At 44.7% G+C, this 26,797-nt stretch overlaps 1 protein-coding gene across 1 annotated transcript; it reads left to right on the top strand.

Annotated features, from left to right (window-relative positions):
• Nucleotides 1-5,681: 5,681 nt before the first annotated feature.
• NXPH3 (neurexophilin 3) lies at nt 5,682-25,350 on the top strand. The gene is made up of 2 exons (XM_061590546.1): nt 5,682-6,029; nt 20,430-25,350. Exons 1-2 carry the CDS (start codon nt 5,973-5,975, stop codon nt 21,171-21,173), a joined length of 801 nt encoding a protein of 266 aa, XP_061446530.1. The 5' UTR covers nt 5,682-5,972; the 3' UTR covers nt 21,174-25,350.
• Nucleotides 25,351-26,797: the final 1,447 nt, after the last annotated feature.

The raw sequence follows: 26,797 nt of genomic DNA, 5'->3' as shown, positions 1-26,797 counted from the left end.
ACTATTAGGCAGAGATGGGCTGTGCATACACCATATATTTAAAGCATATTATTTCCTCCAAAGAATCCTGGTTGGTAGTTATTCCCTCACAGAATGACAATACCCAGCACCCTTAACAAACTACAGTTCCCAGAATTCTTTTTTGGGGGGAATAATACACTTTAAATGTATGGAGTGACAGCTGCCCCAGGTGGCAGATGCTGGGGGTCAACAACAGCAACCTCCTGAGTACTCCTCTCAGTTGGAAGACAGAGCTTTGAATGCTACCTGCCCTGTCCTTGAGCCCCTAAACCAGCTTGTTGTCTTCAGGTGCAGTGCAGGATGCTATCCTATCACCACTGTTTTGAATTATGAGTAAAAGTACATTATGGTAGGGGAAGCTGTTGCAAAAACGTCTATACATCAGTCAAAACAGCGGACAAAAATGTGTTTATTAGGAGAATGCTGAAGACGTTTCATGAGGATTTTTTTTAAAAAAAAAATCGCAAATTGCTGTAAAAACATGGAGAAATAAATCTAAGATCGGGAAAAAGAGACACTGAGAGAACAAAAAGTGACAGATATTTCCAACCTCAGCAGCATCCTTGCGTCCATCAGAGCTGGGAGCCTTATCACACACAGAGTCACTTTGTAACATCAGAATACACAGCACAATTCTAACCATGTCTCCTCAGAAGTAAGTCCTGCAGAATCCAGTGGGGCTTACTCCTACACAAGTGTGGTTAGGATTGCAACCTTAGGCTCCTTTGTTCAGAAAATGTGGTAATGTGGAAATAAATTGAGAACAGTCCTTCTGGGCATGTGCAGACTATCTCTGGCATACAGCATCTCTGGCATAAAATCTACATACACACAGCACAGAGGTAAGATTCAGAGACTTCAGTAGTGTTGACTTCATATCGTCTCATTAAGAACTGCCTCAAAATCAAGAACTGTTTCATTTCTCTCATTTTACCAAAAGATTCACTTTGGGAGTAACAAGTTAAAATCCTCTCTCTCATTTTCTGTTTACTATAAGCCAGTCGAACCCGGTCATCACTTACCAGAGCCATCTGCCCTCTGAACGTTCCTCAAAGCCGAAGGGGTTTTTAAAATCTCTCTTAAGGCCGCCCAACAGGTGAAATAGTTTGTGATGAAATATTGCACCAGCCGGTGCCACTTGCTGCCTTTCCAAAGCATATATCTGGGGACCATCTAGGGGAAAGAGCAGCAGGTGTCACAGGCCAGTTAGTTCAGCTAAAAATGGCAGGCAGGTATTATTTGTGTGTTATTTCTGTGACCGTGCCGACGTAAAATTAAACCTTTCAGAAAAATAAATAAACCTTGCCAGATGATATTTGCCAGCACAACGAAGATGCTCTTGTTAAGGCCAGTTCGTGTTCAAAGTGCTGCCTCCTTCTCTGCAGTCTTATTTTTAAACAGACATTATAAATAGACTTACCAGCATTTTATTGGCCGGGCTCTTATACCTTTAACAGACTGCCGATACCCACATCTAGCAGGTTACGCAGGATGAGAAACGTGTGACCCTCCAGATGTTGCCAGACTGCAACTCCTGTAATCTCCGACTATTGGCCATGCTGGCTGGGGCTAGGGATGGAAGAATCTGTCAATTTGTCTCATTTGTTCAGTCTTAAAATTCAGTTCTCCACTGTTCTGCAGCAATCTGTGTCTTTTATTTTAAAAAAAAACCTCGTGAAAATTCTTCAGCGTTTTAGTGAGAATTTCTCCAAACACATTTTTGCATGCAGTTTTGACTAATGCATACATTGTTGCAAGCAATTTGTCCTGTTATAATACATTCTTGTATGCAATTTTCACAAATGTATTCATTTTTATGCATACTTTCCCCTAATATATTCAGTTTTGTAAACATTGGTTGAAAAACTGCATTGCAAAATTTGGGGAAGTGTGGATTTTGAAGGATGGCTGTGTTTCAGTTCTCATGTTGTTTCAGAAAGTGCAAACTTGATAGATTTGGCTTTAAATGTGGACTGAATCAAATTTCTCCCCCATCCCTAATTGAAAGTTGGAGTCCAACAACATCTGAAGGGCCACAGGTTCCCCCTTCCTGCACTAAAGCTTACCTCTAACTTTTTCCTTTGCCAGTACTCAGCCCTGCAATCTGCAATATCAAAGGAGAGGCATGTCTCTGGATATGTGCAGAGTTACCTTTCGGTCATCCCCCCCAAAACAGCGAGCAACCCACCCCATCCACTCTAAGATCTAGGATTTCTAGATAAGATTTTCCAAATCAGACGGTAAAGGTTTTAAATGATAAGGGCTTAAGCAACTGTGCAGTGCAACCTGGCTTTTATTTGCACAACTGATTTGCCTGTCTTAAACTGAAAAGGGTTCCGAGACTTCGTGATGGGGCCGATTAAAAAACTCCGTGAACACATTTATTGAAACGCAAGAGTGATTAATTGGCTTGGATTTGGCGGAGTCCAAACCATTTGGATTTGTATTACTGGTATGTGCTTTTGACTGATTGTCTTTGTAGTACCGCAAAGCCTTTGGCCATATAATAAAACTTGACTAAATTAAACAACAACAACAAAGGTACTATCAAGCTGTGAAGCCATTTGTACTATTCACCAGTCTGTAGAGGTGCTGCACAGTTAAGGCTTCAGGTAGTTCCGCTGGTTTCTCTAGGAATGCTGTCTTTCCCTAACAGAGAGTCTTGTGCATTTTACAGGTGCACTGCAGGCAGAAATTAAACAGGGACATTTCCACCCCCACCTCCATCTCCATGCAGGAAAATGGTTCACCTTTCAAAATTTCATCTTGAATATAGCTGGTAAAGGAGTCTCTGCCAGGAAAATAGGAAGCTGGTTGATACTGCGTCAGACTATTTGTCCATCCAGCATGGTATCATCCATACTAGGAATAGGGAACCAGTGGCCCTCCAGATGTTGCCGACCACAACCCTGACTTATTGGCTATGCTGGCTGGAGCTGATGGGGATTGAAGCCCAACAGCATCTAGAGGTCCACAAGTTCCTTATTCCTGATCTCCAGACTGACTGGCAACAACTGTTCAGGATTTTAGACTGAGGTCATTCTCAGATCAGGCTAGCTGGAGATGCCAGGGACCGGTTCTGGGACCTTCTGCATGCAAAGCTAGGGCCCTTCCCAGCTACAGAACATCTGAACTTGCCTTACACCTAGTCAGATTATTGCTTCATCTAACCCAGCATTGTCTACCTAGTGTGATAGGCAGAAGTCTTTCCCAGCCCTGCTGCCAGAAATCCTTTTCAATGCAGGTGCCTGAGGATTGAACCAGGAACTGCCGTATGCAAGGCACATCTTCTTACCACTGAGCTGAAGCAGCAGACCTTAACTTTTTTTGCATTACGGCAGCCTTCCCCAACCTGGCACCTTCCAGATGTTGTTGGACTACAGCTCCCATCATCCCTGGTCCAACAGCATCTGGAGGTTCCGCCGGTTCTCCAGCCCTGCCTTAGCACCTAGGCAGGGAATGGTGGCGAGTGAAGCTCTCAAGACTTTTTTCAGAGCAGGAAGGATGATGTAATCTCCTGGAACACCAAGGTAATTGATGGGTCTTGCTCTGGCAAGTGAATGCAATTACATCAAAGCTATCATGATTAACTAGCGCTTATGGCAGATTACTATACAGAAAGTCAGAGAAGAAGGGGGACTGGCATCAGGAGTCGATGGATACTTTTTTTCCTTTTCTTTGATGGGGTTCCTGCTTCATGCTAGCTGTTCAAATGGTGACCATCTTTTGCACGATTGTTTACTTTTCTACTTAAAAGCTGGCTGAAAACCTTTTGTTGAAGTTCAATGTGTTTTATAAGTCAAACCTATGCAGTAAGAAGCAAGCACTGCTGTTCAATGGAGTTTATGCCCAGGTAACTAGCCCTACATAAGATTGCAGTCGTGCTGATCTTAATAGATTGGGTGTTATGCTATGGACCACTACTCTTTATGGTTTTAAAAGAGGATTAGACAAATTCATTGAAGATAAGGCTATCAGCAGCTATTAGTCCTGATGGTTCTACTGCTGTTGTCGAAGGCAGTATGCTGGGGAAACCAGTTGCTGGGAATCACAAGTGGGGAGAATGCTATTGCTCTCAGATCCTGCTTGCTGGCCTGCCATAGGCATCTGGTTGGCCACTGTGGACTAGATGGGCCATTGGCCTGATCCAGCAGGCTCTTCTTATGTTTGTACTGGTTTGTGTGTGTATCTGTAGATATAACAATGGATCAACATAGTTGCCTGTATTTTTGGACTTTCCTCTGAGATGTGGCTATACAGACTGTCATGTTGAGCTCCTGAACTTATAAAAAATTACCACTCCAGCCCTGTTTACAGGGCTGGGTGAAGGGTTGTCTTTGTCAAAGCACTGGAGATTGGCAGGTGAAACTCTGGATCTCGTCCAAGTGTCTTATTTTCCCTTCAGACGCACACAAGGCAAGCCTGGGTTCACATCTTCATGTAAATTCTCCCAAAGTCCAGAGGTAACCTTCCCATGGGGTAAGGTGAGGTAGCTACCTTCAGGAGCGCAGATGTGGATACCACCATCAAGTGTGGCAGACAAACAGAACTCCCCCCCCCCCGTTATGGATGCATATCAGTTCATCACTCCCAAAAGGATGCTTAAAGAGGCATGGGAGGGTGGGACACAAAAATGCAATGAAAAATCAATACAGTGAAAAGTCCGTTAAAAACATTAAACAACAAAATAAAACCTTAGAAAAAAGAGCTAAAACAACACCAGACCAATCTATCAGGGGAACAATTAATACTGAAGGTATATTTTATATGGGCAAAACCCATCAGGAAGTTCTCCTGCACAAGTTCCATGGGAAAGGAATGGGACCAGCACAAGAGCACAGTTCATTCCAACGAGGCTTTACAAAGCAGAGCTTCCAGGTGGATTGGGGGCCCCTGTCAAGAAGTGAGAGTCAGAAGGTGGTGTTCAGATTTTCCATCACAGATCCCAAATTGTCTTGGCTCAGCCCGGCATATAAAGTCACTCTGGGATTCAAGACAAGCACAAAGGAAGCAATCCACAATTCCAACTGCATTCCTCCGGTGCCGTTTACATATGCTGCATCATTTAAAAAAGGAAAGACTGGATATGGCAGACCTGAAGCTTGCTTGAGAGTCACACCCGCTGCCCTCGCAGGGGCTCTTACCCCTAATCCCACACCCAAAGCAGCTTTGCACATTTTCCAAAGGTACCCCTGTTCAACCTCTCAATGCCATATATTCCAGGAATCAACCTTGCCCTTGAAAACAGCTTCCAGCATTCCTCCCTTACTCATATGATAAGCCCTGAACCCAAGTTAGGAACTTCTCTTTCCTCTTAGGTCAAACATCACCCTGGAGCAATCCTACCCCTCCACCCCTAAACCCTGCTTTCACATCTGAAAGCAAATTCTGTACAACTGTTGCCTTCATCTAGAAGCCTTGAGGATGTCACACTGCCTCCTCACTCCTAACCTACCTGCAGTCCTTCTTTCCTGGACCTTGGCCTAACCCATGCAAGGGAGGACACAGACCTAAGTCTTCCCTAGAACGCTGCGCCAAGTTTTTGAAAGAGCGGTGCTGAGTTTCTAAGTTTGCAAGGCAGGCAGGCAAAGGGTTAAAGCAGGGCTCGGCTGCTCCAGTGGTGGCACCTGCCAGTGGGAGGGAGCTAGTGGAGAGAGCAGAGCAAGGGACTGGAGTGAGTTTTAACCAGACTCGCCGGCAAAGCAGGGAGCAGCCAGGAGGCAGCCCCATGGAGGGCTCCAGCTGCAGAGGGTGAAAAAGCAGGCTCCTGTCTTTTTCTTTTTATGCCTGTGCCTGGCTGGAAAGAGGCTGCCAGATGGAACCTGGAATGGGGGGATCCTAGGAGGCCAGAGAGGCCAGACTATAAACAGCGGCGGCGGCAGCAACAAGGACACACAACAGATTTCACCAGATATCGATAAGAGGGGAGAAAGAGAAGAGGCTGAAGAAAAATGCAGCTGACACGGTGCTGTTTCATATTTCTCATCCAGGGGAGCATCTATCTGCTGGTGAGTGAGCGACGGACAAGGGAAAGGTGAGGTTAAGGGGGGAGGAAGAGGACAGTGACATGCCCTTGGTGGTGCCGGAAAGCACAGCCCAAGGGTGGCTTGTACAAAGCACTGTCTGGAATTAGTATGTTCCAGCAGTTTTGCGGTCTGCTGCTTCCCTGTAGCACTCCTTAGCATGCCCTGGGATTTGCCTGGGATGAAGAAGCATCCTTGCATCAACTTTGCTAAGCAGGGTCAGAGAACTGAAGACCTGGAAGGAATCGAAAGGTCATCTAGTCCAGCTCCCGGTCCATAAGGCAGGACCATTCATCCATCCATTCACCTACCAATGAAGGGTTACCACTTTGCTTTTTTTAAAAAAAGCTCCTACTCTTGTAGCCAGATAGAAAAAGCTCAGCCTGCCAAATCTATTACTTATTATTTGTTGATATTTGTTAACCATCCCATAAGAGAGTTCTCAGGATGATGTAGATTAAAAGTTCCAAACAAATTATAAAAAATAAGGAAATACACACACACACACATCACAATAAAACTCAAAACATTACAGATTTTTTTTTAAAAAATAAACAACTACATTCAAACACACCTAGTCATTTGCAGAGCTTAAAACTATCTTATAAAGCTATCTGATTACTTTTTATCTCATTCAAGAAACGGATTCTGCTCCTTAATAGCTTGGTGTGAGATTGTCGTTAAATGCAGGGGGTAGGGAGGGAGACAGAGAAAGATGCCAGTTCTGCTGCCCCCAGAACAAACAGCATTATGCAGCTCTGAATGCACCCTTAGGAGAGGAACAAGGTGTCCCAGGTAAAGGAGCTTTCAGAACGTGTGTGTGTGTGTGTGTGTGTGTGTGTTCTCAGTCCCAGGCAATCTGGCCCTGGACTTGGGGTGTGCATGTGTGAATGGCTTGCAATGGCAAGCAGTCAGATCCTAAGTACAAACAAAGCCCATCCTGCAAGTTTCCCTGAAGGAAACTGGAAGGTCACCAAATAAACTGACTCTACTTATGGCACTCCCTTATGCCCAAGCGGGATGAGGAAGGCGGAACTCAGGGGAATGAACATTTCTCCCAAATCCAATGGGACACAAAAGGAGGCCACCGAGAAGAAAATAAATAATAAGAGATGGTTGAGGTCACCCAGTGAGGTTTTGGACTAGGTAGGGATTTGAACACAGGGCTAGAGCCCATGCTAAATCAAATTGACTATGTGTCAGTAGCAAATAATCATTTCCAGCCATCCTCTGTAAGATGGAGAGGTTTCCAATTGCCCCCTTTTAAAACAGCAGCGGAAAACTTACAAAAACTAATCAGCAAAGCAGGCCTTAGGAACAGAACAGGGATTTTAAAACCCTGCTCTAGCCTTAGAAGCACTGTTTCCCTATTAAACAGAGAGGAGGCATTTGTCTCCGTCACACTACCAAATGCACACGGCTGCAAGATTCATTTTTTTAAATCCTCCACCTGAGGATCTGGAGCTGGGAGTTTGAGATGCGCTGCACACACTTTGGTTGACAGGTGGAGCTAAGATAAGGTCACTGCTTTGATTCCAAAGATGACTTAGATCAGTTCCACCACCACCACCCAAAGAAAAATTACTCTGAGATTTTGCAAGTAGTGTTTAAGGATGTGGCGGGGGCAGGTGCTTTGGCCGGGATGGATTGCCATAGCTGGGAAATAATATTTTATTTCCAGCGAAGAGTGGCAAAGCTGCTAATGCTCCCCCTTCTTGTTTAATCTTTGAGCCCATTGTAAAACAGAAGTTATCTCACTGGAATTGTGGGTGGCTACAGGTAGCAAAAACCTTGTCTCCTGGAAAAGCTGCTAGGGTAGGAACTGCAGAACCCCCTTCTCTTTGGGGTGCAGGCATGCACACGGATCGGAACTCCTACTCGCTCTCCCTCAATCTCTTTGTTATCCTCTGCACAGGGGGAAAAAACATTTCAGGTCCACAGGGAAGCCCAGAGTTCTCTTTGGCAGCGGAGTGCCCATAATCCCTGCGGATCGGCACAGATACATCTTCTTCCACATGCTGCGGGCAGGAGGGCTGGCTGAATCGGGTGGCTTTGTCTGATAGGCTGCTGTGGTTGCCTCTTGCTTGGTTTCTTCCCCAGCCAGCCACCACCCTTTTTTCTTCTTTTTCAAATGGTTAACCTATGCAGCCAATGGGGCATTTAAAATCTGCACATGTTTAAATTAATTAACGTACGCATGCACTAAGGAGGAAGATTGTGTGGTCCTCCTCTTTCCTTACTAAAACGGAGGTCGCTTTTGTTTGCAATAATTACAGAAATCAGAGTTGGAAGGCACCAGACAACTACTTAATATGATAAACCAATGGTGGGCAACCTGAGGCCTTCCAGATGTTGTTGGAATCCAAGTCCCATCAGCCCCAGCCAGCATGGTGAATGGTCAGGGATGATGGAAGTTGTAGTCCAACAACATCTAGAGGGTCACAGGTCCTCCATCTCTGTGATAAATATTTAAATCTGCCATGTCTCATGGCAGACCAGTGGTTCGATCCAGCCAAGTGGCATCATCTACTTTGACTAGCTCAGGTGGAGATATGTTCCCCATCCCTGGCCTAGGAATCGAGGCCCTTCAGATATTGTTTTACTACAACTTCAATCATCCCTGACCATTGGCCATGCTGGCTGTGGCTGATGGGACTTGGAGTCCAGAAACATCTAGGAAGGCTACTGGTTTCCCCCATTCCTGCCCTAGACATCTTATCTGACATACAGACCTGCTTTATACTGACTACAAGCATTGGTCCATCTAGATCAGTATAATCTACACCAGGGGTAGGGATCCTGTGGTCCTCCAGAGGTTGCTGAACTACACCTCCCATAATCCCTCACCATTGGTCATGCTGGCTGGGGCTGATGGGAGTTGAAGTCCAACATCTGGAGGCCCAAATGTTCCCCGTCTCTGGTCTACATGGATTTCTAGCTGCTGTCCAGGATGTCAGATGGGGACATTCCCAGCCCTACCTGGAGATACTGAGGGTTGAACTTCGGGTCTTCTGCATGCAAAGCACACACTACCAGTGAGCTAGGGCCCCTTCCCTTATTCAGGAGCACCCATAAAATAAAGCCTCTGTTCCCAGATATAAAGTCCTCTTGCCCCTTCACGGCAAGGCCCTGTGCCTGATCTATCAAACAGGAGCAGTGAATTAGGGCACGGAGAAGGATCTTTACAGGAGGGGAGATGCTTTTCCCTGGCCATTCTTCTACCTCTGCCTGCTTCCACAATTTCGAATCAGAGTTGGAAGGGATCTAACAACAATACTAGATCTACAAAACAGGATCTCTGATCCCTGACCAGCTTCTACTGAAATGTTTTCAGGGAAGGAGAGCCCTCCACCATCCATTCCCCTGTCAAACAACTCTTACTGCTTGGAAGTTTGACATAATGTTAGTTGAAATCTGCTTACCTGAAAGTTGGTTTAATTCCAGAAGGCTTTTAGTTATTTTAATTTAATCCTGTATTTATGATTCCATGGCCTGATGCATCTTTTACAAAACCAAAGGGCTTTTTATCATTCTATAGGTTTTTTTATATTTGTTCAGCAGTCTTTAGGAGGGAATATTTTGTTAAAACAAACTAATGCTCTACATGATTGGCAACTACATTTCTCCATTTTCCAGATGAGGAAACTGAGGATGATGAGAGGACTCCCATCAGCTACAGCAGCGTAGCTAATGGTAAAGGATGATGGGAGATGTAGTCCAGCAACATTTGGAGGACCACAACTTCCTCATCCCTGACCTCAGAGACATGGGCTCAAATCTGACAGATGTCATGGGATGCTCGCAAATTGGGTATAAAGCAAGGATGGAGAACATGTAGTCCTCCAGACAGTTTGGACTCCAACCTCCATCAGCCCCACCCTGTATGGCCAATGGTCAGGGATGATGGGAGTTGTAGCCAATAACATGTGGAGGCCACAGGTTCCTTATGCCTGGTACAAAGTAATAGAAAAGGTATGCCTTGTTTGGCTCCAGCATCCAGAAACACAATGCCTCTAACTATATCCATGACAGTACTGCTAGTCCACAACCCCCACCCAAGCCCAGATAAACAGCCAGTCAAAATCCCCCTCCTGATACAATGATGAGTCAGATCCTGTATGTGAGCATCCTGTCTTCTCAGAGGGAATGTTATTTGGGTGCAACTTGGCATTCTATTATCAGCGCCATCAGAACAACTTTATGAGGTAGGTTAGAGGGAAACATAAGAAATGGCCCAATTGAATTGAGTGGGACCTACTGGGAAGTATGCATTGGATTGCAACTTTAATATCACCCGTAGATATTATTTTCCATTGTGGGATAAGTGGGGGACATTAAAAAAACCACCATCTCCCCATTTTTTAAAAATAGGTTTTTTGTTTTTTTTTTAAAAACCATTACATTTTTTAAATAACTGCTTACAAACTTTGTCTCATTTATCTGCACAACCATTCTGAGATGTAGGGCAGTATTATTATACATTTTAAAGATGGAAAACTGAAGCTGAGCAGAGCTTTTTTTAAAAAAAATGTCCTCATTAAATTAATCCTCCAAATATGTTGTTGCAGCAGCAATTAAAGTGCTGGATTAAGAGGTGAGAAACCCACATTCATATCCCTGCTTGGATATGAAACTGTTAAAATACCACTCTTTGCCTGCAATCCTATACACAGTTACCTGAGAACAATTTCTATTCAATTCAATGAGACTCCCTTCCGAATAGACCTGCATAGGCCAGTGCTGTTGAGCTTCTCAAAGAAAAGGCATGATACCAGTAAATAAATGAAAAATGATGCTGAGATAGAGAGAGTGAGTACTACAACATTCCCACAGTTTAGTCATCTTGACAACAATGCCGCAGGCTTATGCACACATTACCTTGCAAAGATCCGGGGCCACCTTCTGGAGGAACATTATGATAAATGTTCTGCTGTTTATTGATAACTGTTCTCTGCGGTTGAAGTTCTGCTGGATCATTTTATGGGTCATTGTAATCGTTTTATTGTAATCTATCCTTTTTGTTCTTATGCGATGCCTTTGGCCCTTAATTCTTGTAAATCGATTAGAAATTCTTTTGTAGTGATAACTACATTAACTAATGCAATAATAATAATAAGTAGTAGTAATAGTAGCAGTAGTAGTAGTACATATCCTGGATGGAGATAACCAGCGTGGTGTAGTGGTTAGAGCCAGAGGCGGCTGATGGCTCCATGTCAGTGGGGTAGTGGAGTCTACCCTGGGTTTTAATCTGAATCTTGGACAGCTCCTTGAATGTTCTAATTAAAACCTGGAGTGGATTCCACTGCCTCACTGTCATGGAGCCACCATCCACCATGGTTAGAGTATTCACATGGAGATCCATGTCCAGATCCCCACTCACAGGATGGCCTTGGCCCAGTCACTGTGTCTCAGCCTAGCCTAGCTCACAGAATTATTGTGAGGGCAGAATGGGGAAGAGGGAAGAACCATGTGCACCAATTTAAACTCCTCAGAGGAAAGGTGAGATATACATGTAGGAAATAATGAATAAGATGGGGAAGCATAGTTCAGTGGCAGGCCTCTGCTTTGTCTGTGGAAGACCTCAGGTTCAATTCTCAGCATCTCCAAAGAACGAAGGAGCAGACTGGGAAATAAACTTCTTCCAGAGTCCCTAGCGAGCTGCTGCTGACACCCGTCAAAACAGATACTGGCTGGCTGGACACTGGTGCAAGGTAGCATCCTAATATAGTGTTAGTATAAGATGCATACTAGTGGGAGATGCCAGATGACAGCTGGGGGAAAGCGTTTTGCATACCTACTTCCTGGTGAAGTTTAGACTTATGGCTCTGATCCTCCCCTGTAGGGGTGGTGGACAGATTAAGATGGTCCACCCCTGGAGACTAACGGAATCCACTGGGTTCCTGAATGCCCTGGGGGAGTTCCCAGTAGATAGAGCAGGTGACCCTGCTGAAGCCCTTCTCACGCTGTGGAACAGCAAGGCACATCGGGCTCTTGACACAGTTGCCCCTGAGTGCCCTCTCCAGCATTGTGGAGCCCGGTTTGCACCCTGGTACACCAGGAAGCTAAGGGCAATGAAACACACTGAATGATGGCTAGAACACAAATAGCGAAAGACATGCTGTGAGGCTGATCAGGCACATATAAACCATCATAACCATGCCTACTGTGTGGTGGTGAGGGCAGCGAAGAAGGCCCACTTCTCTACATCCATCACATCCTGAAGTAGATGTCCAGTTGAGCTTTTCCATATTGTCAGGGGTCTGTTGACATCAACTCCAGGACATGGAGGCCCACTGTGAATTGTTTGCAAAGCACTTTAAAGGTAAAGTTGCTCGCCTCCGTAGCAGTCTTGATGCCCCGTCTACATCTACTGTAGTCCCCAATGAGGTGTCCAGTGCAACGTCTGCTGCAACTTCTTGAGAATGGTTTCAATTGATGCGGCTTGCTGATGTAGACAAGGTGCTTGCAATGGTGCAGCCAGCAACATGTCCTCTCGACCCTTGCCCTTCTTGGCTTATTAAAGCTTGCCGAGGGGGTTTGACCAAGTGGATCCAGGGTGTGGTCAATGCATCATTGCAGGAGGGAGTGGTTCCAGCCATCCTGAAAGAGGCGGTGATCCAACCGCTCCTGAAAAAGCCCACCCTGGACCCATTGGTCTGCGACAATTACTGACTGGTCGCAAATACCCCCTTCTTAGGGAAGGTGATTGAGAGGGTTGTGGTGCAGCAATTGCAAGTACTCTTGGATGAAATAGATTATCTTGACCCATTCCTGTCTGGGTTCAGGCCTGGTTATGGGAGTGAATCGGCCTTGGTCACCCTGATGGATGACCTTTATCAGGAGAAGGACAGGGGGAGTGCGACGCTATTATTCTTACTTCATATCTCAGCGGCTTTTGATACCATTAACCATGGTATCCTTCTGGGCCAACTTGGTGAGATGGGTCTTGGCACTGTTTTAGAGTGGTTCCAATCCTATCTCTAGGGTCGTTTTCAGAGAATAGCACTGATTGTCTTTTGGCCCCCTGGCAATTGTGCTGTGGGATGTTGCAGGGTACCATCTTGTCCCCCATGCTGTTTAGCATCTATATTAAGCCCTTGGGAGTGGTCATCAGGAGATTTGGGGTAAGGTGTCAGCAGTACGCTAACAATACCCAGCTCTATTTCTCTGTAACATCTGAACTGGGAGAGGCCGTGTAAGTCCTGGACTGCTGCCTGGACTCCATGGTGGGCTGGAGAAGGACCAATAAACTGAGTCTGAATTCTAGCAAGACAGAGACCCTGTGGGTTGGTGGTTCCCGAGTTTGGACAATTGGTCAGTTGCCTGCTTTGGATGGGGTTGTACTCCCTCTGAAAGAGCAGGTCCAGAGTCTGGGGGTGCTCCTGGATCCATCTTTGTCACTAGAGGCCAGGTGATCTCAGTGGCCAGGAGTGTCTTTTACCAGCTTCGGCTGATAAGACACCTGTGGCCATTTCTGGACCGGGATAGCCTGACCACTGTTGTCCACACACTGGTAACCTCTAAGCTGGATTACTGTAATGCGCTCTATGTGGAGCTATCCTTGAGATTGGTCCGGAAGCTGCAGCTGGTGCAAAATGCGCCGAGACTGCTCACTGGGGCAGGGTATCGCCAGCATATCACCCTGCTGCTGAAAGAATTGCACTGGCTACCTATTAACTACAGGACTAAGTTCAAGGTTTTAGTTTTGGTGTGCAAAGCCCTGCACAGCTTGGGAGCAGGATACCTGAAAGACCATCCTATCCCTTATATACCCAGTCGATCATTGCGCTCTGCAGGTGAGGGCTTCCTACAGATACCATCTTATCAGGAGGTCCGTTCCGCACAACATAGGAAACAGATCTTTAGTGTAGTGGTACCTATCCTTTGGAATTCCCTCCCCTTAAATTTTAGACAGGCGCCATCTGTTATCTTTTTGGCACCTACTGAAGACCTTCCTCTTTCAACAAGCTTTTTAAGTAGAGACCTTATTCCAGTCTGCATCTGTGTTGGAATTGCTTTTTAAGATGTTTTTAAACCTTTTCTTTTTAAAAAAGATGTTTTTAAAGCTGTTGTAAAGATGTTTTTAAAGATGTTTTGTTTTAATATATTTTAAAGTCTGTTTCTATGATGTTTTAAAGTGTTTTTAGTGCTTTTGTTTGCCGCCCTGGGTTCCTACTGGGAGGAAGGGTGGGATATAAATAAAATAATACATACATATATACCCACCCCTACCATGTGAGCTCTGGAACAAACTCTCTCAAACAAGAAGCAAAAACCTTGGGTCAGCCTTTAAATATTTACTTTTTTTTTTACTCTTACTATTATTTATTTAACTGTACTTGTTATACTTATTGTTTTAAAATAGGCAGGTGTGCAGAGCTAGTCCCACCATGCCGAAAAGTGAAGGAATTTCTACCATCTGGGGCAGGTGGTGGGGGAAGAAAGAGAGAGGGGGGCAGGGGGGGGAGAAAGATGAAAACAGGAATTGATGTCTGAATTGGTGCAGCAAGACTTGGGGGGATGGGAGGATGCTCACTGGGTTCTACTTTGGGCAGCCAAATGTCTTGGGCCAGCACTGCAGATGGGTATGTTACAGTAAATGTCAAATGGGCAGGGTATGTCACCGTTATTTTATCAGCAATTCTAAAAGGACTTTGAAAACCCTCTCGGCAAGTATTGATTCTGCTCTTTCATCCTCTTTTCTGAACTGGTCATCTTTTACTGGTATAGATGGTGATGGTGACAAAATTTGATCATTTGCCCAGGGCACTGGATTGACCTTGAGATTTACCAGTAAATACAAGCATTTTTTGACAGTGCAGTTCCTTATCACACAAAGAACCACACACAAATAAAACATGTGGAGAAGCTGCAGCCACAAATCAGGAAAATTACAAAATGTGTACAACTTGTACCCATGCAGGCTTTGTTCTGACTGTAGGATCAACACGGAGAGGTTAAAAGGCTATAATTTCCCGAGTGGTTTAACAATCAAGCCCTCTTCCTAGGGAACTCTGGGAATTGTAGCTCTGTGAGAGCAATGGGAGTCTCTGCTAACAATTCTCAGCACCCTTAACAAACCATAGTTCCCAGGATTCTTTGGGGGAGGCCATGACTGTTAAATATGACTGGTATGATACTGCTTTACATGTATAGTGAAGACAGGGCCATAGAAACACAGGAAGCTGCATTTGACAAAGTCAGACCATTGATCTGACGAGCATAGCATTGTCACTGCTCCTCAGGGGTTCCTGACAAGAGTGTTTCTCAGCTCTACCTGGAGAGATACCAGGGACTGAACCTGGGACCATTTGCATGGAGACTGGCAGTGACGGTTTTCTTAACTTAAAAGGGGTTGGCGCTCAAGGCAGTCTACCAATCTTGCCCTCTGGTGCAAGAAACGCCCACATACACTGCAGGGTGGGGTTAGGGAAAGGCTGTGCGTGTTCCAAAGCACCATCTGCTTCCCAATGTCCCCAAACAGAGCCCTGGCAACTAAACAAGGATCAGGTCTTATCAAATAAGAATATTTAACATCTGTATAGCACTTTCAGATATTCAAAGTTCTTCACATGGGTTATCTAGCTGTAATATTGACAACATCCCTGGGGATGATGGGAGTTGTAGTTTAAAAAAGTAACTTTTCCAAGCTCTGGATTCACGTGGTGGTGATGAAATGCCTTGTACTACCATTTTACTACAGTAAATTTGTTATTACTAGTTAATATACATTTGCCATTTATGAAGGAGTTGGAGTCGGTACATTTCTACCGACTCCAATTCCACCCAAAATTGCTCCCGACTCCGACTCCACAGCCCTGTCCTGGAGACCATTGGTCCTAATCCTAAGTATGTGCACGTTTTTTGGGGGGTGGGGTTTTCTCGCTACTCAGCATACTGTGAGAATGTTCAACGTCACTCATCTCTTCACATGTTTTGGGGGTAATGCTGAACACATTTTGAGGCTGAATTCTAGCTTCTCTCATTGAAGAGGGCCCACAATCACATGTTTAATGCCCCTAGTTGGGATGTACAAAATGATGAGAAGAGAACTGTCATTGAAATATAGTGGTTCCTTCCAAATAGCCCTAGGAATGCACTCTGTTTCAGAACAGCCATTGGAACATATTAAGCACAGATCAGTTGGATGCTTACCTGGTGGGGGAAGAGACTTGGCAAGTTGCTTCCTTGTTTGGCTATTTGTGGACAGTCCCTACCAGGGCCAGCCCAACCATTAGGCAGAGTGAGACAGCTGCCTCAGGCAGATGGTTTTCGTAATCATCAAAAAGCAGCAAACTGAAAGTTATTTATTATTACAATGTTTTTACTGCTAGGGAGCAGGGAGAGGTGCTTCTGGGATTTTCCATCTCAGGTGCCAAAGTAACTCAGCTGCCCTTGATTGCATATATTCATATAAATATATTCTTGTGTGTGTGTCCACCATCTTGTGTGTGTGTCCATTCTTCTGATTGCAGATTAACTCATGTTAGCATTGCATTTTTTATATTGCTGTAACTCATCCTGGGATCTTATGATAAAGGGCGAGTAAGAAATTCAATAAACTATTATTTTATTCTATTAATAAATAAAATACAAATTGACTTGAGGCCTTTAGCATCTTGGAGACCCCTTGATTTAAGGCCTTTAGCTTCTTGGAGATCCTGGTCCCGGCATCCATTGGGTTGCAGCCAATGAAGTTCTATTCAGAGTAGACCCATTGGGATTAATAGATTTGTGATTCATCTTTATTTATTCCAATGGATTGCATGCAACAGTCTACTCAGAGGTGACCCATGGAAATTAATAGCCATGATGACTAATTTAGGTCCATTGATTTCAATGAATTTACTCTGAGTATGACTAATGTTGGATTCCACCCATTCTGTTAACACAAGCAGTAGTTGATTATACACAGCGCAGGCCCATTATTTCTGTTGCTTTGTAGCTTTCAACCATTCACTCCAGCCGTCAACCAATTAGAGATCTTTCAATCAATTAACTGCCTGGCCTTTTGCTGATTAACTGAATAAACGTTCGCATGCCCGTGGCAAAAAACTCAGTCATATGCCTGTCTAAGGAAACAGGCAGTTTCTCTTAACGGTGACAATTTGATAAACAAAAGCCACAATCCACCGATCTACTGTCAGATGGAATGTTTTCCTTCTTGTTCAGCGTGGAGGGTGGGCTCTGCCCTACCGCAGTGAGTGACACTTCCAAGCTAAAGCAGCTTTCAAAGATAAACTGAAGATGCACATCCATACTGAGGAAGATATAGGCTTTTTTAAAAAAAGGAGAGGGGTTGCTGTTTTTTGTTTAAATAAGCATCTTCAATCTAAGGCTACATCCTCACCATACACTGAAAGCACTATTGTACCATTTTAAAACCATGGCTTACCGTCAAAGGATTCTGGGGAACTGTAGTTTGTTACAGGTGGTTAAAGTTGTTGGTAGACCCGTATTCCCCTCACAGTGCTACAGTTCCCTGACTGATTTGGCAGTCAATCCCTCTTCCCAGGGAACTCTGAGAATTGTAGCTCTGTGAAGGGAATAGGGTTCTCCTAACAACTCTCAGCACCCATTACAAACTATAGTTCCCAGGGTTCTCTGGGGGAAGCCATAGCTGTTTAAAATGGTATGATACTGCTTTAAATGTATGGTGTGGATGTGGCCCAAGTGACCTACTAAGTATCTTGTGAGCAACTGAGCCATCTCCCCAGTGTTTAACTGTTTGAAGGAAGGCCACAATAGTTTCACCCTGAAAGACACAGGATCTGCTAACTGTGGAAGGAACAGTATATTTTTCACGGTACAATAGCCCTGTCCAAGACCTTTCCTGCTGCAGCTGTACCATTCTCAGATGAGGCTGCAGTTCTCCTACTCTCTTAACTAGGGATAAGGGAGAAAACCGAGTCAGTTCATATTTAAAGGCAAACCTACCAAACACTACACAAACCGAAGCACAACCATCCTTCAAAATGCACACTTCTCTGAATTTTGCATTGCAGTTATCTCCAGTTAAGTAATGTGTGCAAAAGCACATATAGGCAAAGTGTGCATAGAAATACATATATTTGTGAGAACGGCATACAAAAATATATAAGGGGAAATTGTTTTGCAAAAAATGTGTGTATTAGACAAAATTGCATACAAAGATACATATATTAGGAAAACTTCCCAGTAAAATGCTGAATTTTCATTCTGACTTTTTAAAAATAAAAACTGATGTGGAAAGTTGGAGAACTGAACTTCAGAGTAGAAAAATGAGAAACTGAAAGATCCATCCCTATTCTTAACTGATACTACACTTTCTCCCTTGTTGCCCGTTTTGCTTGAAACTCACCCTTAACCAGTGTTCGTAACCTGTGGTCCATGGACCCCTAGGAGGGGTCTGTGGATGGGCTTCAGGGGGCCTGTAAACCAAGTGCAAAAAAAATCAATTTCCAATGCAAGTTTAAAAAATGAATTTATTTATTTATTTATTGGGGTGGGGTTCATAGTTTTCATCAGATTCTCTAAGGGGTCTGTGACCCAAAAAATGTTAAGAACCACTGCTTTACGTGGCATCACGTCTCTGACCATGTTCAGAAGTTATAAAGTCAGCCACAGATTATCATGATAGGAATGAGCCTAGCCTCCCTATGGACACACACGCTCCCCTTCCAACACAGCTGCATGAAGGAGTTGGGAAGCTTTTTCTTCCATTTTTGATTAGCCACAGCTTGCCACATCATTCAAACCCAACAAACTCTGTTCAATCTTTAATCTACGCTAACTGCATTTGAAATTCACTACTTCCATCCATCATTTGGCTCAGCTACCTATCCCTCATCCAAAATGAAGACTAGGTAGGTGCAGCTCACTTACTCATACATCTCTCATTTCCTTTGCCTCTCTCTCTCTCTCTCTTGTAAGCTCCTTGTGGCAGAGACCTGTCAAGCACCATACATATTGACTGCAGGTGCCATTTTTTTTAAAAAAATCAAAGTTAGAGCGGATAGCAGGAGTCTTGATGTCTTACACAGATGCAGACCCTTCAATATTTCTGAGCTCAGGAGCTTTAAGGGCCCATTTAAAATTTAAAATTAAACATTTATTTAATATGCATGAATCACTCACAGGTTACAGCTCAAACTTTCAATCTTAGTTACCCAACTTCTCTCTATGTAAAGGCTAGGTTATGCACATGTGCAAGCTGCTGCTCAAGAGTTTTCATATACACATGGAAAGCAACTGCAGCTTGACAAGGCAAATGATCTAGATACCCTATCATCTGTTTGCCAATGCAGTGCCTGTGGGCACCAGCGTGCCCCCAGATGGGTTACCATGTTACCTGATAATCTTATCTGCTCCCCTCCACATCAGATAACAAAAAAAATCCTCCCACCAAATTAAAATGGTCTCCCATGCTGCTCCTTAAGCTGTCTGCAGTTCCTTGCGAACTTCCATTTCCATTCTGATTGGATAGCAGCAGGCCTTTTGATTGGTTGGAAGGCAGGGGAAGAATGGCTGGTTGGGGCTGTCTGTCTGTCTCTCTGTGTGTAGATTGGAGGAGAAAAGGTAGGAAATATGGAGTGAGAAGGGGCAGAAAATGGGCTGGGTGGGGCTGGGTTTGTGTGTGAAAAGACCATATGGGGAGTAAAGAGTGGGGAGGGAAAGGACAAAGCTACAGCTATGGGAGAAGAGCAGAAAAACAGGCTGCATGGGGCTTTGTGGGAGTGAAAAGAGAGCAGATGAGGCCAAGGGAGGAAGGAGGAGAAGGAGGAAGGGAGACATGCATTTACGTTGAATAAATAGTCAGTGCTTTTTTTATATATATATAAAAACTGAGGTGCCAATACTCATATAGTGATAAAAGTGTTGTAGCTGGCTGCCAGCACAAAATGGCTGCCACGTGCAGCAAAAGAGAGAGAGACAGAGAGAGGTGCCGGGACTCTGTACTGGTGAGTATTGTCACAAACAAAAGTCCTGAGTAGAGTGCATACTTAGGAACGAATGGATAGGGTGCATGTATGTGAAAGAAAAAGAGCACAAGTGTTTGAGGGGTAATCCTGAAAGAGAGAGAGAGATCGGGGTGAGTTTATTTACAGTTGATATGGGGAAATTAATTTTTGCCTTCTGAGTATTCTGTGGGATGGAAAACTGTGGGTTCAAATGTATGATTTGTATTCTGGAACTCAGACCACAAGTCTGCCTTGTACATGGGCAAGCTACTTGTCCTTTATGTCTAGCCATTTTGTGGTTGACGTCCACAATAGTATTTCACGTATCCAAAAAGCATACTTGAGTCCAGAAAGGGATTTTTTTTTGCCAGGGGGAGGGGGAGTTTAAAAAACAGAAGAAAAGACAGTGCTTTAGGAGATCATGATCTCATCTTGTTCCATGCAGGTGATCTGTGGCCAAGATGAGGCAACAGAAGAGGAGGAAGAAGAAAGTGGAAAATCACCCAAAGAGCAACCAAGATCCCGGGTACAAAAGAAAAAAGGTCAACTCTCCTTAAAATCCTCCATTGCCCAATCTCACTTCCAGAACACAACTCTCCTGGAGTTGGCCTCCACCAATGCGCAAGAATTTTGGAACGTCTTAGAGAGCTTGTCCAAGCAGGGCCAAGGTGCACAACACCGCAGCAGGAGGGACTCCCTCACCAGCCCTGGTCGGCTTAAGAAAATATTTGGCTGGGGTGATTTCTACTCCAACATTAAGACGGTAAAGCTGAACCTCTTGATCACAGGCAAAGTGGTCGACCACGGGAACGGCACAGTCAACGTCTTCTTCCGGCACAACTCCACTGGGCACGGGAACATCTCTGTCAGCCTGGTGCCCCCTAACAAAGCCGTGGAATTTGACCTCGAGCAGCAAATCTTCATCGAGGCCAAAGAATCCAAGGTCTTCAACTGCAGGGTGGAGTATGAGAAAGTGGACAGAGCAAAGAAGACCACCCTGTGCACATATGACCCTTCCAAAACCTGTTTCCTGAACCACACACAGAGCCAGGTCTCCTGGGTTTGCTCCAAGCCCTTCAAGGTCATCTGTATCTATATCACCTTCTACAGCATAGACTACAGGCTTGTGCAGAAAGTGTGTCCCGACTACAACTACCACAACAACGTTCCGTATTACCCCTCTGGGTGACACCGTACCTCTTTGATCTCAGAAGCATCACATGTCCCAAGTACAACTTTGATTGAGGGTTGGGGCAAGAATGGGAAAAAGAAACGGGGGCTGCAAAGCAGGGAGAAGAATGAGCCATGTCTCTCCAGTGCTAGACATACCAACAAGCACCCGGCTTCTGCTAAAAGACAATAATGTATGAGGAGAGTTTGAGAGTATCCAAGCAAACATACCATTCTGGGAACATGTTTCCCCCTTGTCCCCCCTTTCATGCGTGCAGCTCAGGGGGCCAGTCCCAGACTTTTCAGTGCTCAAGGTGGAAAAGCCAAATGTCATCTTCCCAACCCCGTTCCCTATCGCAGCTGTTTAACAAGGGGAGCAATCCCCTAGCAGGGAAGTCTACTATATAAGCCTCAATGGGGATTGTGCAGGAGGAAACTGGTTCTCCCTCTCAGAGTAAATCATGTGCTTAGCTAACGGGAGGTGGGAGTGCGCCTTGCTCTAGCCAAGGAACCATCCGAGGCCCACCTTAAGCTCCCAGTTGCTCTTTAGAAAGCCACATCTGTACCTGCCCACCCTTGACATCAAATATGTCAGAGGTGCGTGCATGTGGTATTTTGGGGAAACTGGCCTTGTGGGCCAAATTGGGACCCCTGGTGAGCCAAGTCTGGTCCATGAGCTGGAGGTTCCCCATCCCTGAACTAAAGGGTGGGTAATGTCCCCTAGGTCAAGTCAGTTTCCTAGTCAGCTACCCTTAACAGCACCCAAAATGTGTCACTTGTTTCCTCTTCCTGCCTCATCACCTTCTGCCCACTCACCCCGCTTCTTTTAGTCTTTTTAAAAAGGCTGAAAATAGAAAAAGTGGGTTGAGCTATTGAAACATTTTGGGTTCCAAAGGGCTGTTGCTGAGTCATAAATTGTGCACACTCAGCTCCCTGACACAGAGATGGAGAGCCTGGGCCTCTGGCTATAGCAGGTCCTTCTTTCCAAATCAATTGCCCTAAGCACTTTTCCACAAGTAATTTGGTCTGACCCTTTTATAGCCAAGTCCTAGCCACAGCCTAACAGGTAAGCTTTTCCAGAAGAGACATAATTTATCTGTTGCTACACATTATCCATCAAGCAACCAAGGCCTCAGGGCAGGGAGCACTGCAGAAAAATAAATGCAACTCAAATAAAATATCAGTGCTGTCTCTCCATTTAAATAAAACCTTACTCCATTCATTTTACCACACTTTTAAAAAAATTGATTACATTTGCATAAAGCCAAGTGGGACAGAGGCATGTAGAGGTGTGGCAGGAATCTCAGCGCTCCAACTCAGATCTATAACACTACTGGAGGCTGGAAAGCCTGAAGCTGGTTTTGGTGATCAGAACAAAACAAGGTGGAAGCTAGTATCCGGTTCTGCATCCTCATGCTGTGCCAGCAAGTTGGCAGTTCCCACTTCAGAAAAGACATTTGTTTTCCTCCATCCCTCTCTCACATCCTGGAGGGAATGCCTCTTCAAGATTGTGCCAGCATCTGCTATCACTGCTCTGATGTCATAGTAAATACTATCTAAAACGGGTGGAGAGGACACGTGGCTCTCCAGATGTGAAAGGACTACACTACAACTCCCATCAGCCCTAGTCAGTATGACCAGTGGTCAACAGCTGGAAGTCATGGGTTCCCAATTTCTCATCTAAGACACAAGGCACTATATATTAGAAGAGGCATTCCTCCTTCTCAGAGAAGGGATGAGGAAATGCTTCTTCCAAGGTCCCTCCTCCTAATGTGGTGTCTGCTGCCAGGGTTGGCTCCAGAAAGTGGCGAGGTGGGGCATTTGCCAGGGCCCCAAGACAGGCCCCTAATAGTGCTACTGCTTCTAATTTGCACAGAATATTCAAGAACATCAGTTGCAAGAACTTTTATTTTGTACAACCCACCTCTTCCAGGTTAGGAGAGCACACTGAGGGTGCCATTCCCGCCCACCCACTCCATTTCTGGAGCCAGCACTGTCTGCTACCCACATTTTTTAAGTACTTGTATTTTGTTTTTGTTTTTTAAAAAACACCACGCTGATTCTATTCAAAATAATTAATTGACTGGGTGCCACAACTCTATAAAATGCCTAATGAAATATACTATACTATGCTAAAAATGTATTACAATTAGATCAGTTTGATTTAATGCCACCAAACTCACAATCTTCTTTGAGCGCTTCCAGATCACTTGGGCTCAAGCCTTTTGGTGAAGTCTCCAGCAGAAGGAAGTTACGCAACAGTCCTTAACAGTATGCCCCTTTGCATGCTTACACTCGGCTCGTCTAAAGATCACCTAAGAGGAGGGCACTCTCTGTTGCACTTAAAGATTAGGAGAGGACATGAGGGAGCAGGCACTCAAGGATCAAACCAGTTCACAGGCAATGGATGCAATACAGTCCCTGCCCAGATTTGCTTAAATTTAAAAGAAGCCAAAAGGAACATGACAGACACAAAGACCCCTCTCACTATTTCTCATAGCAGCTTTCTCCTTTGAACTGTCCCATGCAGGCCACTGTAGACAACCATCAGTTAGTCAACCAATCATCTATGCATCTTTGATAAAACAGGCCTGCTGTGGGGATGTCAGCCTCAGCCAGCTGTGTATTTGCTAGTAGTAACTAGGGATGAGGGAGAAATTCAATTCAGTTCACATTTAAAGCAGAATTTATTAAATTCACACAAAATTAATGTGAGAACCAAAACAGAGCCATCCTTCAAAGTTCACACTTATCAGAATTTTGCAATGCAGTTCTCCAACTAAGCAATGTTTGCCAAAATGCATATATTGGGAAAATGTGCATAAAAATGCCTATATTGGTTAAAATATCCAAAAATGCATTATATTAGGAGAAACTGCTTGCAAGATCTGCACGTAAGTCAAAACTGCGTCCCAAAAATGTGTTTAGTAGGAGAAATTATAATGCTGGAGAATTTTCACAAGGATTTAAAAAAAAATCGCAAATTGCTGCAGAAATGAGGAGAACCGAATTTAAGATTGGAAAAATGAGAAATGGAAAGAACACAATGGATAGATCCTTCCATCCCCAGTTGCAACCAACATGGAGAAAAGATAAGAGAGGGGAAAGAACTTGTTTCACTAGCTCTGATGACTGTTCCAGGAACCTGCCCTTTTTTGTCAGTCTAGTTGCTGACTACTTATGTGCAACATATACACAATGCATTGCGGGGAGGGAACTGTTTGCGCCTTTGGGCAAGAGAAGACCATACATAGACAGATCAGTGTATACATTACTCTCTTTATATATTTGCATGTGTGTTTGAGCACATGCATGCGCACAAACACCACAGTAATAGAAGCCAATGTTTCTGGATCAACAATGAACCTACATTTCCATTATTTTGCCTCCCCATTTTCATAGAATGTGAAATGTATACAAGTACTGGGAAGATGAAGTTCCAAATGTGAACACTCGCCTTCCCAAAATGGCATTTTGGTTGGGTAAATTCTAATGTAGATTTCTGCTCTGGAGGACACTGAATTCTGGTGGCAAAAATGGGGGGACGACTCAAAATTTGTGTAGCTACCCCCCAAAAAAGAATTCATTTTTTAACACGTTCACATTGGGAAAAAGTTGTAAAATTAGATTGAAGTTTATATAGAGTCAGCAGCACTTAACGCTTTCCCAATATACACTGATGTCTGCAGTGTGTAGCCACTACTGTATCGTGGAATGTGAGCACAGGGGGATCCCTACGGGGCAGTGCATACAGTTAGACATGCATTACCCAGTATGGCAGATCCACACATAGAAGTTGATTCACAGGTGGATTTTGCAGTGGCAGGACTGGAACAATGGACTTTTAAGCCAGAAAAGTAGAGTTTAAATCCCAGCATCTCTCTAAACTCGCTGGGTTGCCACAAGCAATTTACTCTCACCCTGTTTCCCATCTGTGAAATGGAAACATTAAGGACCTACCTCAGAGGATTGTTGTAATGATGGATGAGAGAAGGATCATAAAACATTCGGTGCTATATATATTATATAAATGTTTCATAAGGGTTATTTCTCTCTCTTGTTCCCCAGGTTTCTCTGGTTTTCTCACTGCCCCTCCACCTTTTACTTTCTCCTGGGAATCTCCTGCTCCCTTGTGCCAGATCTCTCTCTCTTCTGCCCCCAGTTTGCACCACACTTCCCTCTTTCTGAATCAAGTATGGCCACGTCTCCTTGTATCATTTATTTATTTTTAATACTGTTCTTGAAATGGAGAATAAAGTTTCCCTCTGCATTAGGGAGGGGCAGAATGACGAGTGGTTTCTGGTTTTGTTGTTAAACTTGAGACGAGACTCTTTCTCTCCAAGCTTGGGGGGGGCGGGAGATGTTGATTGTACAAATGCTGCAGAGAGAATGAACAATACCAGTGGCACTATACATTATTTATTTATTACATTTACATCCCACCCTTCCTCCCAGGGGGAGCCCAGGGCGGCAAATCAATGACAGACATGTCTGTAAATCCACAGTATCGCCTGTGTAGTTTAAGGCTCCCCAGGTGAATGGGTGATGTTCCAAAGAGTTGCTGGGATCATTTACCTAGAGGTTTTTCTCTAGTTCACTTTTAGTTCGGCTCAGGTTTGGCTGAAATAGAGATGGGTGAAAAATTTGATTCCGTTCACATTTAGTGGCGAATTTACCTAATTTGCACTTTCTGAAACAATATGTGAACTGAAATACAAGCATCCTTTGAAATTTGTGCACGTCTGAATTTTGCAATGCAGTTCCCTGGAGAGGTAATGTGTACAAAAACACATATACTAGGGTAAAGTGTGCATAAAAAGCATATATTATGTGTCAGCAGGACACTGATGATACCCAGCTCTATTTCTCTGTAACATCTGAATGGGGAGAGGCTGTGCAAGCCCTGGACCACGGCCTGGACTCGGTGGTGGGCTGGATGAGGGCCAACAAACTGAGTCTGAATCCTAGCAAGACGGAGGTGCTGTGGGTTGGTGGTTCCCAAGGTCAGATAATTGGTCAGTTGCCTACTTTGGATGTGGTCATACTCCCTCTGAAAGAGCAGGTCTGGAGTCTGGGGGTGCGCCTGGATCCATCTTTGTCGCTAGAGGCCCAGGGGACCTCAGTGGCTAGGAGTGCCTTTTACCAGCTTCAGCTGTTAGGACAGCTGTGGCCGTTTCTGGACCAGGATACCCTGGCCACTGTTGTCCACGCGCTGGTAACCTCCAGGTTGGATTACTATAATGCGCTATATGTGGGTCTGCCCTTGAGATTGGTCCGGAAGCTGCAGCTGGTGCAAACTGCAGTGGCGAGACTGCTCACGGGGGCAGGGTATCACCAACATGTCACCCCACTCAGGGCCGGCTCCAGGAATGCCGGGGCCCTTGGGCATCAGCTTGCCCTGGCCCCCGGCGTGTGTGTGTGCATGCGTGCACATATCACGCACACACGCCCCCTACCTTTCTGCTGTCTTTTACCATTGCCCTTAATGAAGATGGCGGCCGCGGTTTCCCTAACGGGATGACGCCTCCGCTGCCATCTTTATTGATGGCTCACATGCATGCTACGTGCGCGCATCTCTGCCATCAACTAAGATGGCGGCAGGAGCTTCAGTACATTAGGGAAACCGTGGCTGCCATCTTCGTT

Source organism: Rhineura floridana, chromosome 11 (assembly GCF_030035675.1).
Source record: "Rhineura floridana isolate rRhiFlo1 chromosome 11, rRhiFlo1.hap2, whole genome shotgun sequence".
NCBI lineage: Eukaryota > Metazoa > Chordata > Lepidosauria > Squamata > Rhineuridae > Rhineura > Rhineura floridana.
Note: the sequence above shows the minus strand (reverse complement) of the source record. Positions and strands in the feature narration are given on the sequence as shown.